This window comes from Gobio gobio (genome assembly GCF_949357685.1).
Source record: "Gobio gobio genome assembly, chromosome: 6".
Classification (NCBI taxonomy): domain Eukaryota; kingdom Metazoa; phylum Chordata; class Actinopteri; order Cypriniformes; family Gobionidae; genus Gobio; species Gobio gobio.
Genome location: NC_137102.1, coordinates 60,454,323 through 60,468,235, shown reverse-complemented (window position 1 = coordinate 60,468,235; position 13,913 = coordinate 60,454,323). Strand labels below are relative to the sequence as shown.

Sequence of the window (13,913 nt, the reverse complement as noted above, 5' to 3'; positions counted from 1 at the left end):
GCAGAACCAGAGGAGCGTGTGGGTTCTCCAGGAGGTGGAGCAGAACCAGAGGAGCGTGTGGGTTCTCCAGGAGGTGGAGCAGAACCAGAGGAGCGTGTGGGTTCTCCAGGAGGTGGAGCAGAACCAGAGGAGCGTGTGGGTTCTCCAGGAGGTGGAGCAGAACCAGAGGAGCGTGTGGGTTCTCCAGGAGGTGGCGCCGTCGCTCTGTGCCGATGGACCGCTCCGCAAGACCCCTACGGTAAAATGATTCTTTAGGGGAACATACAGAGGGCTGATTGATTCTTTGCATCCCTTTATCATTGTGCTGAAGCAAGAACAAGGCGCCACGCTGGCAGTGAGAACAGGGAGGTGTGTGTGTGTGAGGAAGCGGTCAATCTGTGTGTTGGGTTGTGTGCTAAAATACGCATCTGTTCCTTCTTTCCACTGCTCTATGAGAGAGAGAAAATTCCGTATAGCTTCGCTAATCCAGAGACTGAGATGAGAGATGTTTAGCTCAAATATCAAGCACAGGTGAGGGGGTCCAAAAATATCCATGAGAGGGAAATAAACCATTAAAAGCGTGAAATGCGTTCGGTGTGAGGGAGCTCATCCGCATCCGCCGTGCCCGGTTGAGGTTTGTGAGGTTTGATGGGCACCGTAGATCATCATCATCTGTTGCTGCGGCACATCTGGCACCGGTCGGTCCGGCGCGCGTCCTCCAGCGCCGCCCGCGTCCGGCGCGCTCACGCTTTGGAGAAAGTGGTGGCCGAGGTGCCGGGCTGGCCGGGGCTGGGCGCGTGCTCGTCCTGCCAGCGGTCCACGCAGCGCCGCCGGGCGTTCATGAAGAAGTTGCTGACGGTGGACAGCTCCAGGCCCAGCTGCTGCGAGATGGTGATCTGCATCTCTTTGCTGGGCCGCTTGTTCTCCTTGAAGATGGCGATGAGCGTCCGGCGCTGCAGGTCTGTGAACACCAGCCGCTGCTTCTTGGGGACCATGTTTCTGTCTTTGTGCTGCTCCTGTTCCTTTCTCTTGCAGGCTGCCATGAGGAGACACAGAGAGAGAGGCGAGTGAAAATACCAGAAGATCCAGAGGAAGCGGACATTATCAGATTCAAACTCATGATTGTGTGATATATGCTAATAATTGAGTGATATAAGCTCATAATTGTGTGATAGAAACTCATAATTGTGTGATAGAAACTCATAATTGTGTGAAACTCATAATTGTGTAAAACTCATAATTGTGATGTAAACTCATAATTGTGTGATAGAAACTCATAATTGTGTGAAACTCATAATTGCGAGATGTAAACTCATAATTGTGTGATGTAAACTCATAATTGTGTGATGTAAACTCATAATTGTGTGATGTAAACTCATAATTGCGAGATGTAAACTCATAATTGTGTGATGTAAACTCATAATTGCGAGATGTAAACTCATAATTGTGTGATGTAAACTCATAATTGTGTGATGTAAACTCATAATTGTGTGATGTAAACTCATAATTGTGTGATGTAAACTCATAATTGTGTGATGTAAACTCATAATTGTGTGATAGAAACTCATAATTGTGTGAAACTCATAATTGTGTAAAACTCATAATTGTGATGTAAACTCATAATTGTGTGATAGAAACTCATAATTGTGTGAAACTCATAATTGCGAGATGTAAACTCATAATTGTGTGATGTAAACTCATAATTGTGTGATGTAAACTCATAATTGTGTGATGTAAACTCATAATTGTGTGATGTAAACTCATAATTGCGAGATGTAAACTCATAATTGTGTGATGTAAACTCATAATTGCGAGATGTAAACTCATAATTGTGTGATGTAAACTCATAATTGTGTGATGTAAACTCATAATTGTGTGATGTAAACTCATAATTGTGTGATGTAAACTCATAATTGCGAGATGTAAACTCATAATTGTGTGATGTAAACTCATAATTGTGTGATGTAAACTCATAATTGCGAGATGTAAACTCATAATTGTGTGATGTAAACTCATAATTGTGTGATGTAAACTCATAATTGTGTGATGTAAACTCATAATTGTGTGATGTAAACTCATAATTGTGTGATGTAAACTCATAATTGTGTGATGTAAACTCATAATTGTGTGATGTAAACTCATAATTGTGTGATGTAAACTCATAATTGTGTGATGTAAACTCATAATTGCGAGATGTAAACTCATAATTGTGTGATGTAAACTCATAATTGTGTGATGTAAACTCATAATTGCGAGATGTAAACTCATAATTGTGTGATGTAAACTCATAATTGTGTGATGTAAACTCATAATTGTGTGATGTAAACTCATAATTGTGTGATGTAAACTCATAATTGTGTGATGTAAACTCATAATTGTGTGATGTAAACTCATAATTGTGTGATGTAAACTCATAATTGCGAGATGTAAACTCATAATTGTGTGATGTAAACTCATAATTGCGAGATGTAAACTCATAATTGCGAGATGTAAACTCATAATTGTGTGATGTAAACTCATAATTGTGTGATGTAAACTCATAATTGTGTGATGTAAACTCATAATTGTGATGTAAACTCATAATTGTGTGATGTAAACTCATAATTGTGTGATGTAAACTCATAATTGTGTGATGTAAACTCATAATTGTGTGATGTAAACTCATAATTGTGTGAAACTCATAATTGCGAGATATAAACTCATAATTGTGTGATGTGAACTCATAATTGCGAGATATGAACTCATAATTGCGAGATAGAAACTCATAATTGTGTGATATAAACTCATAATTGTGCAAAACTCATAATTGCGAGATGTAAACTCATAATTGTGTGATGTAAACTCATAATTGTGTGATGTAAACTCATAATTGTTTGATGTAAACTCATAATTGTGCAAAACTCATAATTGCGAGATGTAAACTCATAATTGTGTGATGTAAACTCATAATTGTGTGATGTAAACTCATAATTGTGTGATGTAAACTCATAATTGCGTGATGTAAACTCATAATTGCGTGATGTAAACTCATAATTGTGTGATGTAAACTCATAATTGCGTGATGTAAACTCATAATTGTGTGATGTAAACTCATAATTGTGATATAAACTAGGGCTGTCAAAAGATTAATCACGATTAATCGCATCCAAAATAAAAGATTTTGTTTACATAATATGTGTGTGTACTCTGTATAATTATTATTTATATGTAAATACACACACATTCAACTATATATTTAAGAAATATTTGCATGTATATACTGCATTTCGTTGCCTTGTACTTGTACTTGTGTAATGACAATAAAGTTGAATCTAATCTAATCTAATCTGTGTACATTTATATAATCTAATATGTATAAATATAAATGTTTTATATATAAAAATAATATTTTTTTTCTGAAATATATACATGCTTGTGTGTGTATTTATATATAAATAATAATTAACAGAGTACACACTCATATATTATGTAAACACAAACTTTTATTTTGGATGCGATTAATCGCGATTTATCTTTTGACAGCCCTAATATAAACTTATAATTGTGTGATATAAACTCATAATTGCGTGATATAAACTCATAATAATAATAATTATTATTATTATTAATTATAATTACTCCCATTATCAGATATAAACTCATGCAACCAGTATAAAACAAACAGGGGAGTCATTCAGTGAAAGGAGGTTTTGCTTATTAACTTATTTGATCAAACAAAGGAGTATATGCATGTAGCTAAAGCCAGAGAAAATCTGTTTGAAAATATTTAATATCATAATAGTGTAATCAGTTTGGCTTTCCTGTTCACACGATATCAATTTATAGCTAAACACTGATATATTAAAGAACAGGCTTTGTGAGCTTCGCTTACTCTTTCACATCAGTTACCTCAAAAACACTTTATCTGCCACTCAACATAATCCAGAGGATATCTATTATAATATATAATATAGTATTATGGTTGGGCTAACGGCGAACATTCACATAACTTACTCGAATGTTTTTAAAAGGTCATTAGGACAAAACCGTCTTAAAATGGTGTATAAAAGAGTCTTTGGGGTCGTTTTTAAAGTATTTTGGTAGTTTTTGTGTTACACAGATCCTGGGTCAGACGTTACAACCCAGTGATTGAGTAGTTTTTGTGTTACACAGATCCTGGGTCAGACGTTACAACCCAGTGTTTGAGTAGTTTTTGTGTTACACAGATCCTGGGTCAGGCGTAACAACCCAGGGTTTGAGTAGTTTTTGTGTTACACAGATCCTGAGTCAGACGTAACAACCCAGTGTTTGGGTAGTTTTTGTGTTACACAGATCCTGGGTCAGACGTAACAACCCAGTGTTTGAGTAGTTTTTGTGTTACACAGATCCTGAGTCAGACGTTACAACCCAGCGTTTGAGTAGTTTTTGTGTTACACAGATCCTGAGTCAGACGTTACAACCCAGCGTTTGAGTAGTTTTTGTGTTACACAGATCCTGGGTCAGACGTTACAACCCAGTGTTTGGGTAGTTTTTGTGTTACACAGATCCTGGGTCAGACGTAACAACCCAGTGTTTGAGTAGTTTTTGTGTTACACAGATCCTGAGTCAGACGTAACAACCCAGTGTTTGGGTAGTTTTTGTGTTACACAGATCCTGGGTCAGACGTAACAACCCAGTGTTTGAGTAGTTTTTGTGTTACACAGATCCTGAGTCAGACGTTACAACCCAGCGTTTGAGTAGTTTTTGTGTTACACAGATCCTGGGTCAGACGTTACAACCCAGCGTTTGAGTAGTTTTTGTGTTACACAGATCCTGGGTCAGACGTTACAACCCAGCGTTTGAGTAGTTTTTGTGTTACACAGATCCTGAGTCAGACGTTACAACCCAGCGTTTGAGTAGTTTTTGTGTTACACAGATCCTGGGTCAGACGTTACAACCCAGCGTTTGAGTAGTTTTTGTGTTACACAGATCCTGGGTCAGACGTTACAACCCAGTGTTTGGGTAATTTTTGTGTTACACAGATCCTGGGTCAGACGTTACAACCCAGTGTTTGGGTAGTTTTTGTGTTACACAGATCCTGAGTCAGACGTAACAACCCAGTGTTTGGGTAGTTTTTGTGTTACACAGATCCTGGGTCAGACGTTACAACCCAGTGTTTGAGTAGTTTTTGTGTTACACAGATCCTGGGTCAGACGTTACAACCCAGTGTTTGGGTAGTTTTTGTGTTACACAGATCCTGGGTCAGACGTTACAACCCAGTGTTTGGGTAGTTTTTGTGTTACACAGATCCTGGGTCAGACGTTACAACCCAGTGTTTGGGTAGTTTTTGTGTTACACAGATCCTGGGTCAGACGTAACAACCCAGTGTTTGGGTAGTTTTTGTGTTACACAGATCCTGAGTCAGATGTTACAACCCAGTGTTTGAGTAGTTTTTGTGTTACACAGATCCTGGGTCAGACGTAACAACCCAGTGTTTGAGTAGTTTTTGTGTTACACAGATCCTGGGTCAGACGTTACAACCCAGTGTTTGGGTAGTTTTTGTGTTACACAGATCCTGGGTCAGACGTTACAACCCAGTGTTTGGGTAGTTTTTGTGTTACACAGATCCTGGGTCAGACGTAACAACCCAGTGTTTGGGTAGTTTTTGTGTTACACAGATCCTGAGTCAGACGTTACAACCCAGTGTTTGGGTAGTTTTTGTGTTACACAGATCCTGGGTCAGACGTAACAACCCAGTGTTTGAGTAGTTTTTGTGTTACACAGATCCTGGGTCAGACGTAACAACCCAGTGTTTGAGTAGTTTTTGTGTTACACAGATCCTGGGTCAAACGTAACAACCCAGTGTTTGAGTAGTTTTTGTGTTACACAGATCCTGGGTCAGACGTAACAACCCAGTGTTTGAGTAGTTTTTGTGTTACACAGATCCTGGGTCAGACGTAACAACCCAGCTTTTGAGTAGTTTTTGTGTTACACAGATCCTGGGTCAAACGTAACAACCCAGTGTTTGAGTAGTTTTTGTGTTACACAGATCCTGGGTCAAACATAACAACCCAGTGTTTGAGTAGTTTTTGTGTTACACAGATCCTGGGTCAGACGTAACAACCCAGTGTTTGAGTAGTTTTTGTGTTACACAGATCCTGGGTCAAACGTAACAACCCAGTGTTTGAGTAGTTTTTGTGTTACACAGATCCTGGGTCAGACGTAACAACCCAGTGTTTGAGTAGTTTTTGTGTAACCCAAATCCTGGGTCAAACGTTACAACCCAGTGTTTGAGTAGTTTTTGTGTTACACAGATCCTGGGTCAGACGTAACAACCCAGTGTTTGAGTAGTTTTTGTGTTACACAGATCCTGGGTCAAACGTAACAACCCAGTGTTTGAGTAGTTTTTGTGTTACACAGATCCTGGGTCAGACGTAACAACCCAGTGTTTGAGTAGTTTTTGTGTAACCCAAATCCTGGGTCAAACGTTACAACCCAGTGTTTGAGTAGTTTTTGTGTTACACAGATCCTGGGTCAGACGTTACAACCCAGTGTTTGAGTAGTGTTTGTGTAACCCAAATCCTGGGTCAGACGTTACAACCCAGCGTTTGAGTAGTTTTTGTGTTACACAGATCCTGGGTCAAACGTTACAACCCAGTGTTTGAGTAGTTTTTGTGTTACACAGATCCTGGGTCAGACGTTACAACCCAGTGTTTGAGTAGTTTTTGTGTAACCCAAATCCTGGGTCAGACGTAACAACCCAGGGTTTGAGTAGTTTTTGTGTTACACAGATCCTGGGTCAGACGTAACAACCCAGTGTTTGGGTAGTTTTTGTGTTACACAGATCCTGGGTCAGATGTAACAACCCAGTGTTTGGGTAGTTTTTGTGTTACACAGATCCTGGGTCAGACGTAACAACCCAGTGTTTGAGTAGTTTTTGTGTTACACAGATCCTGGGTCAAACGTAACAACCCAGTGTTTGAGTAGTTTTTGTGTTACACAGATCCTGGGTCAGACGTAACAACCCAGTGTTTGAGTAGTTTTTGTGTTACACAGATCCTGAGTCAGACGTAACAACCCAGTGTTTGAGTAGTTTTTGTGTTACACAGATCCTGGGTCAGACGTAACAACCCAGCTTTTGAGTAGTTTTTGTGTTACACAGATCCTGGGTCAGACGTAACAACCCAGTGTTTGAGTAGTGTTTGTGTTACACAGATCCTGGGTCAGACGTAACAACCCAGTGTTTGAGTAGTTTTTGTGTAACCCAGATCCTGGGTCAGATGTAACAACCCAGTGTTTGAGTAGTTTTTGTGTTACCCAGATCCTGGGTCAGACGTAACAACCCAGTGTTTGGGTAGTTTTTGTGTTACACAGATCCTGGGTCAGATGTAACAACCCAGTGTTTGAGTAGTTTTTGTGTTACACAGATCCTGAGTCAGACGTAACAACCCAGCTTTTGAGTAGTTTTTGTGTTACACAGATCCTGGGTCAGACGTAACAACCCAGCTTTTGAGTAGTTTTTGTGTTACACAGATCCTGGGTCAGACGTAACAACCCAGTGTTTGAGTAGTTTTTGTGTTACACAGATCCTGGGTCAGACGTAACAACCCAGCTTTTGAGTAGTTTTTGTGTTACACAGATCCTGGGTCAGACGTAACAACCCAGTGTTTGAGTAGTGTTTGTGTTACACAGATCCTGGGTCAGACGTAACAACCCAGTGTTTGAGTAGTTTTTGTGTTACACAGATCCTGAGTCAGACGTAACAACCCAGTGTTTGAGTAGTTTTTGTGTTACACAGATCCTGGGTCAGACGTAACAACCCAGTGTTTGAGTAGTGTTTGTGTTACACAGATCCTGAGTCAGACGTAACAACCCAGTGTTTGAGTAGTTTTTGTGTTACACAGATCCTGAGTCAGACGTAACAACCCAGTGTTTGAGTAGTGTTTGTGTTACACAGATCCTGGGTCAGACGTAACAACCCAGTGTTTGAGTAGTTTTTGTGTTACACAGATCCTGGGTCAGACGTAACAACCCAGTGTTTGAGTAGTTTTTGTGTTACACAGATCCTGGGTCAGACGTAACAACCCAGTGTTTGGGTAGTTTTTGTGTTACACAGATCCTGGGTCAGATGTAACAACCCAGTGTTTGAGTAGTTTTTGTGTTACACAGATCCTGGGTCAGACGTAACAACCCAGTGTTTGAGTAGGTTTTGTGTTACACAGATCCTGAGTCAGATGTAACAACCCAGTGTTTGAGTAGGTTTTGTGTTACACAGATCCTGAGTCAGATGTAACAACCCAGTGTTTGAGTTATGTATCACAGGCTTTTTGCAATCTCTTCAGGAGAGAGCAGTGCAGCTCCATCAAATTGGTACATAAAATACAGGTTTGTGTACATTTTATTCATCCATAAATTCGTTATTGTCCTGTATATCATTTAATTTTAGACAAAGCCACATACAGCGATACGACGGGAGTCATCCGCTGAACACTACGGCGGAAACGGGACAGCACGATTACACTTCAATGACTTCTAATTAAACAATTAAACAAGCTTACATTTTGGCAATATGTATTAAAAACTATATAACGTATGCTATACTGTAAAATATGATCAAAGATATAATAATTGTCATACAAGCCAGTGGTTGTGTTGAGTTTTTTTCTTTTTTTATTAGAGGATTTAAATTAATCCTTAGACATTAAGTCATGTATGAAGTTAAAAAAAAATAGTATTATAGGTCAAATGAATCAACTATATTGGGTTTAATAAACAATTAATATTTACCCAGCCCTTGGGTTGTTTTTAACCCAGTGTTTTTAGAGAGGAACGTTCTTATAACTAATATTTGATATGCATTCTTGTAATGTTGAGAGGAAATTCTTCTGATACAAAAAATAAAAATACAACATTTCAGAGAGCGATGCCTAAATTACTGCATTAAATGCTACATGTTAAGCATGTATATGTATGTGTACTTGACCAATAAATTTGTACTAGGGAAGCACAAACAATATATTCCGTGTGTGTGTGTGTGTGTGTGTGTGTGTGTATCCTTCGGGACTCATGTTTGAAAACCCTCAGGCAAAATGCACTCAGTGTGGAGTCCAGCGGAGGATTTATATTCATGTGTTAGTGTTCACCGCTGACTCTATAAAACACGGGCCGATCCGCCCCAGCCCCGCTACAGAGCCAGCAGCTTCCGCTTTAGCATCGGCTGTGCAACAAAATCATTACAAATCCATGACACTGTTTAACAGTCCTCGCTGTTATCATTCATTAAAACAAACATAATCGTCTTCTAATGCACTGAACATCGCTCTCCGTTTCTTGCTGTATAATTCTGCGATTCCTTCTCTTGCTCGCGTCTATATTTCTCTCTCTCTCACACACACACACACACACACACACTCGCGGCGAGGGTTCCCCCGGTGAGATTGTGCTGAGGAGGCTGATGCCAGGCTGAGCACTGTATGTCTAATTACAGAGAGCCATGAGCCAATCGATCTACCCTACACAGTCAAATCTGTTTACTGCTGCCGTCTAAAGCTGCAGCTCTCTCATCCATCATATTCATATGCCACCGCACACACACACACACACACACACACACACACACACACACAGCACCAATACAACACACAAACATGCAGAATCACTCAAAAACTGTACAGCAGGTCATATGTACATCTGTCTGTCATTCTGCCATCTGTCTGGTTGTCTGTCGTTTGGTCAATTTGGTCTGTTGTTTGGTTAGTTTGTCTGTCTGTCGTTTGGTCAGTTAGTCTTTCGGTTTGTCTGTCTGTCTGTCGTTTGGTCAGTCTGTCGTTTGGTCAGTTTGTCTGTCTGTCGGTTGGTCAGTTTGTCTATCTGTCATTTGGTCAGTTTGTCTGTCTGTCGTTTGGTCAGTTAGTCTGTCTGTCGTTTGGTCAGTTAGTCTGTCAGTTTGTCTGTCTGTCTGTCGTTTGGTCAGTCTGTCGTTCGGTCAGTTTGTCTGTCTGTCGTTTGGTCAGTTTGTCTGTCTGTCGGTTGGTCAGTTTGTCTGTCTGTCGGTTGGTCAGTTTGTCTATCTGTCATTTGGTCAGTTTGTCTGTCTGTCGTTTGGTCAGTTTGTCTGTCTGTCGTTTGGTCAGTTTGTCTGTCTGTCATTTGGTAATTTTGTCTGTCTGTCGTTTGGTCAGTTTGTCTGTCCCTTGGTTGGCCAGTTTTTCTGTCGACTATCTGTCTGTCGTTTGGTCAGTTTGTCTGTCTGTCATTTGGTAATTTTGTCTGTCTGTTGTTTGGTCAGTTTGTCTGTCTGTCGTTTGGTCAGTTTGTCTGCCTGTCGTTTGGTCAGTTTGTCTGTCTGTCATTTGGTCATTTTGTCTGTCTGTCGTTTGGTCAGTTTGTCTGTCTGTCATTTGGTCATTTTGTCAGTCTGTCGGTTGGTCAGTTTGTCTGTCTGTCGGTTGGTCAGTTTGTCTGTCTGTCGTTTGGTCAGTTTGTCTGTCTGTTGGTTGGTCAGTTTGTCTGTCTCTTGGTTGGTCAGTTTGTCTGTCTCTTGGTTGGTCAGTTTGTCTGTCCGTCGTTTGGTAATTTTGTCTGTCTGTCTCTTGGTTGGTCAGTTTGTCTGTCTGTCGTTTGGTCAGTTTGTCTGTCTGTCTGTTGTTTGGTCAGTTTGTCTGTCTGTCGGTTGGTCAGTTTGTCTGTCTGTCGTTTGGTCAGTTTGTCTATCTGTCGGTTGGTCAGTTTGTCTGTCGAACTGTCTGTTGGTTGGTCAGTTTGTTTGTCTGTTGGTTGGTCAGTTTGTCTGTCAAACTGTCTGATGGTTGGTCAGTTTGTCTGTCGGTTGGTCTGTTTGTCTGTTGGTTGGTCATTTTGTTTGTCTGTTGGTGGGTTGATCAGTTTGTCTGTTGGTTGGTCAGTTTGTCTGTCTGTTGGTTGGTCAGTTTGTCTGTCGGTTGGTCAGTTTGTCTGTCAGTTGATCAGTTTGTCTGTTGGTTGGTCAGTTTGTCTGTCGGTTGGTCAGTTTGTCTGTGGGTTGGTCAGTTTGTCTGTCGGTTGTCTATCGGTTGGTTAGTTTGTCTGTTGGTTGGTCAGTTTGTCTGTCGGTTGGTCAGTTTGTCTGTCGGTTGTCTATCGGTTGGTCAGGTTGTCTGTCGGTTGGTCAGGTTGTCTGTTGGTTGGTCAGGTTGTCTGTCGGTTGGTCAGGTTGTCTGTCGGTTGTCTCTCGGTTGGTCAGGTTGTCTATCGGTTGTCTATCGGTTGGTCAGGTTGTCTATCGGTTGGTCAGGTTGTCTATCGGTTGGTCAGGTTGTCTGTCGGTTGGTCAGGTTGTCTGTTGGTTGGTCAGTTTGTCTGTCGCTTGGTCAGTTTGTCTGTCGGTTGTCTATCGGTTGGTCAGTTTGTCTGTCGGTTGGTCAGTTTGTCTGTCGGTTGTCTGTCGGTTGGTCAGGTTGTCTGTCGGTTGGTCAGGTTGTCTGTCGGTTGGTCAGGTTGTCTGTCGGTTGTCTGTCGGTTGGTCAGGTTGTCTGTCGGTTGTCTATCGGTTGGTCAGGTTGTCTATCGGTTGGTGAGGTTGTCTGTTGGTTGGTCAGGTTGTCTATCGGTTGGTCAGGTTGTCTATCGGTTGGTCAGGTTGTCTGTCGGTTGGTCAGGTTGTCTGTTGGTTGGTCAGTTTGTCTGTCGGTTGGTCAGTTTGTCTGTCGGTTGTCTATCGGTTGGTCAGGTTGTCTGTCGGTTGGTCAGGTTGTCTGTTGGTTGGTCAGGTTGTCTGTCGGTTGGTCAGGTTGTCTGTCGGTTGTCTATCGGTTGGTCAGGTTGTCTATCGGTTGGTCAGGTTGTCTGTCGGTTGGTCAGGTTGTCTGTTGGTTGGTCAGGTTGTCTATCGGTTGGTCAGGTTGTCTGTTGGTTGGTCAGGTTGTCTATCGGTTGGTCAGGTTGTCTATCGGTTGGTCAGTTTGTCTGTCGGTTGTCTATCGGTTGGTCAGGTTGTCTGTTGGTTGGTCAGGTTGTCTATCGGTTGGTCAGGTTGTCTATCGGTTGGTCAGTTTGTCTGTCGGTTGTCTATCGGTTGGTCAGGTTGTCTGTTGGTTGGTCAGTTTGTCTGTCGGTTGGTCAGTTTGTCTGTCGGTTGTCTATCGGTTGGTCAGGTTGTCTGTCGGTTGGTCAGGTTGTCTGTTGGTTGGTCAGGTTGTCTGTCGGTTGGTCAGGTTGTCTGTCGGTTGTCTATCGGTTGGTCAGGTTGTCTATCGGTTGGTCAGGTTGTCTGTCGGTTGGTCAGGTTGTCTGTTGGTTGGTCAGGTTGTCTGTCGGTTGGTCAGGTTGTCTGTCGGTAGTCTATCGGTTGGTCAGGTTGTCTGTCGGTAGTCTATCGGTTGGTCAGGTTGTCTATCGGTTGGTCAGGTTGTCTGTTGGTTGGTCAGGTTGTCTATCGGTTGGTCAGTTTGTCTGTCGGTTGTCTATCGGTTGGTCAGTTTGTCTGTCGGTTGTCTGTCGGTTGGTCAGGTTGTCTGTCGGTTGGTCAGGTTGTCTGTCGGTTGGTCAGTTTGTCTGTCGGTTGTCTATCGGTTGGTCAGGTTGTCTATCGGTTGGTCAGGTTGTCTGTTGGTTGGTCAGGTTGTCTATCGGTTGGTCAGTTTGTCTGTCGGTTGTCTATCGGTTGGTCAGGTTGTCTGTCGGTTGGTCAGGTTGTCTGTCGGTTGTCTATCGGTTGGTCAGGTTGTCTATCGGTTGGTCAGGTTGTCTGTCGGTTGATCAGGTTGTCTGTTGGTTGGTCAGTTTGTCTGTCGGTTGGTCAGTTTGTCTGTCGGTTGGTCAGTTTTTCTGTCTGTCTTTTGGTCGGTCTGACTATCTATCTATATATCTATATGTCTATATGTCTATCTGTCTATCTATCTATCTATCTATCTATCTATCTATCTATCTATCTATCTATCTATCTATCTGTCTGTCTGTCTGTCTGTCTGTCTGTCTGTCTGTCTGTCTGTCCAACTAGCCATCTATCCATCCTTCTATCCTTCTATCTAATCCATCTATCCATCTATCTATCCTTCTATCTAATCCATCTATCCATCTATCCTTCTATCCTTCTATCCATCTATCCATCTATCCATCTATCTATCTATCTATCTATCCATCCATCTATCTCTACATAATTTAAAATGTATCAAGAAAAATTCTGAAACATTCTGTAAACGTTCTGTATATTTGGTCTGTATTTAGGGTTTGTTGAAATCGCGGCCGCTTTACATCATGGCTGTCTTTGCTGGACAAATCCGAATCATTAACTTCAGCAAATCATGTGGAGAGGTGACTAACTCTCAAACGACAGCGCTACATTTAATGAGGAGGACTCTCCCTCCTCTCTGACCCATATTTAGAGCTCCTTTGTCCGATTGTCTCCTGTTTCTGTATCGAGCATCATTTCTGCTCTTTCCCACCATCCGCCTCCTGGTGTCACGCGCTCTCGCGCCTCCCTGCGAGTGGGCGCGCACTGGGCTCGAGGGATCAATACGGATCGATCGCCCGGGAAGGGGCCCTGATTACTGGACCACGTGCGCAAGAGAAAACAGAGGAAAATCGATCATTGCAGCTTTTAGGGCAACAGCAGAGCGCAGACAGAAAGAAGAAAGACGCGCGTTCTGCCTGCTGTATTAAACGCGCTTTAAGAGAGCGATGGACAAAAATCATCTGTTCAAAACCATTCACCACACACACTCCTTCTGCGCGTGCGATTTATTTATTTACACAATAATGGCCTAACATTTGATTATCTTCACCGGGTTCACTCAGATGTCAGCTTTGCTTTCAATCAGAATTCAGATTCACAAAGTAGCCTATCTTATCCAGATGGCCGCCTATTGAATATCCCGAAGGCCAATGATAGCTGTAAATTCTACTAAAAATGTATATCATCAATGCATTATTTATTTGCATGCTACGTCATTTAGCAGATAGCCTAAATATAGCATATGCATGCATGCAAAAGAGTAAAC

The 13,913-nt window shown here is 41.9% G+C and overlaps 1 protein-coding gene across 1 annotated transcript in view; it reads right to left on the bottom strand.

Annotated features, from left to right (window-relative positions):
• Positions 1–722: 722 nt before the first annotated feature.
• onecut3b (one cut homeobox 3b) overlaps positions 723–13,913 on the bottom strand; it is a gene marked incomplete at both ends in the record, with an annotated part of 51,613 nt that continues 38,422 nt past the window's right edge. Inside the window, one exon of the mRNA XM_079819383.1 lies at positions 723–1,015. Coding sequence (XP_079675509.1) covers positions 723–1,015 — 293 coding nt within the window. The remainder of the gene's footprint in view (positions 1,016–13,913) is intronic.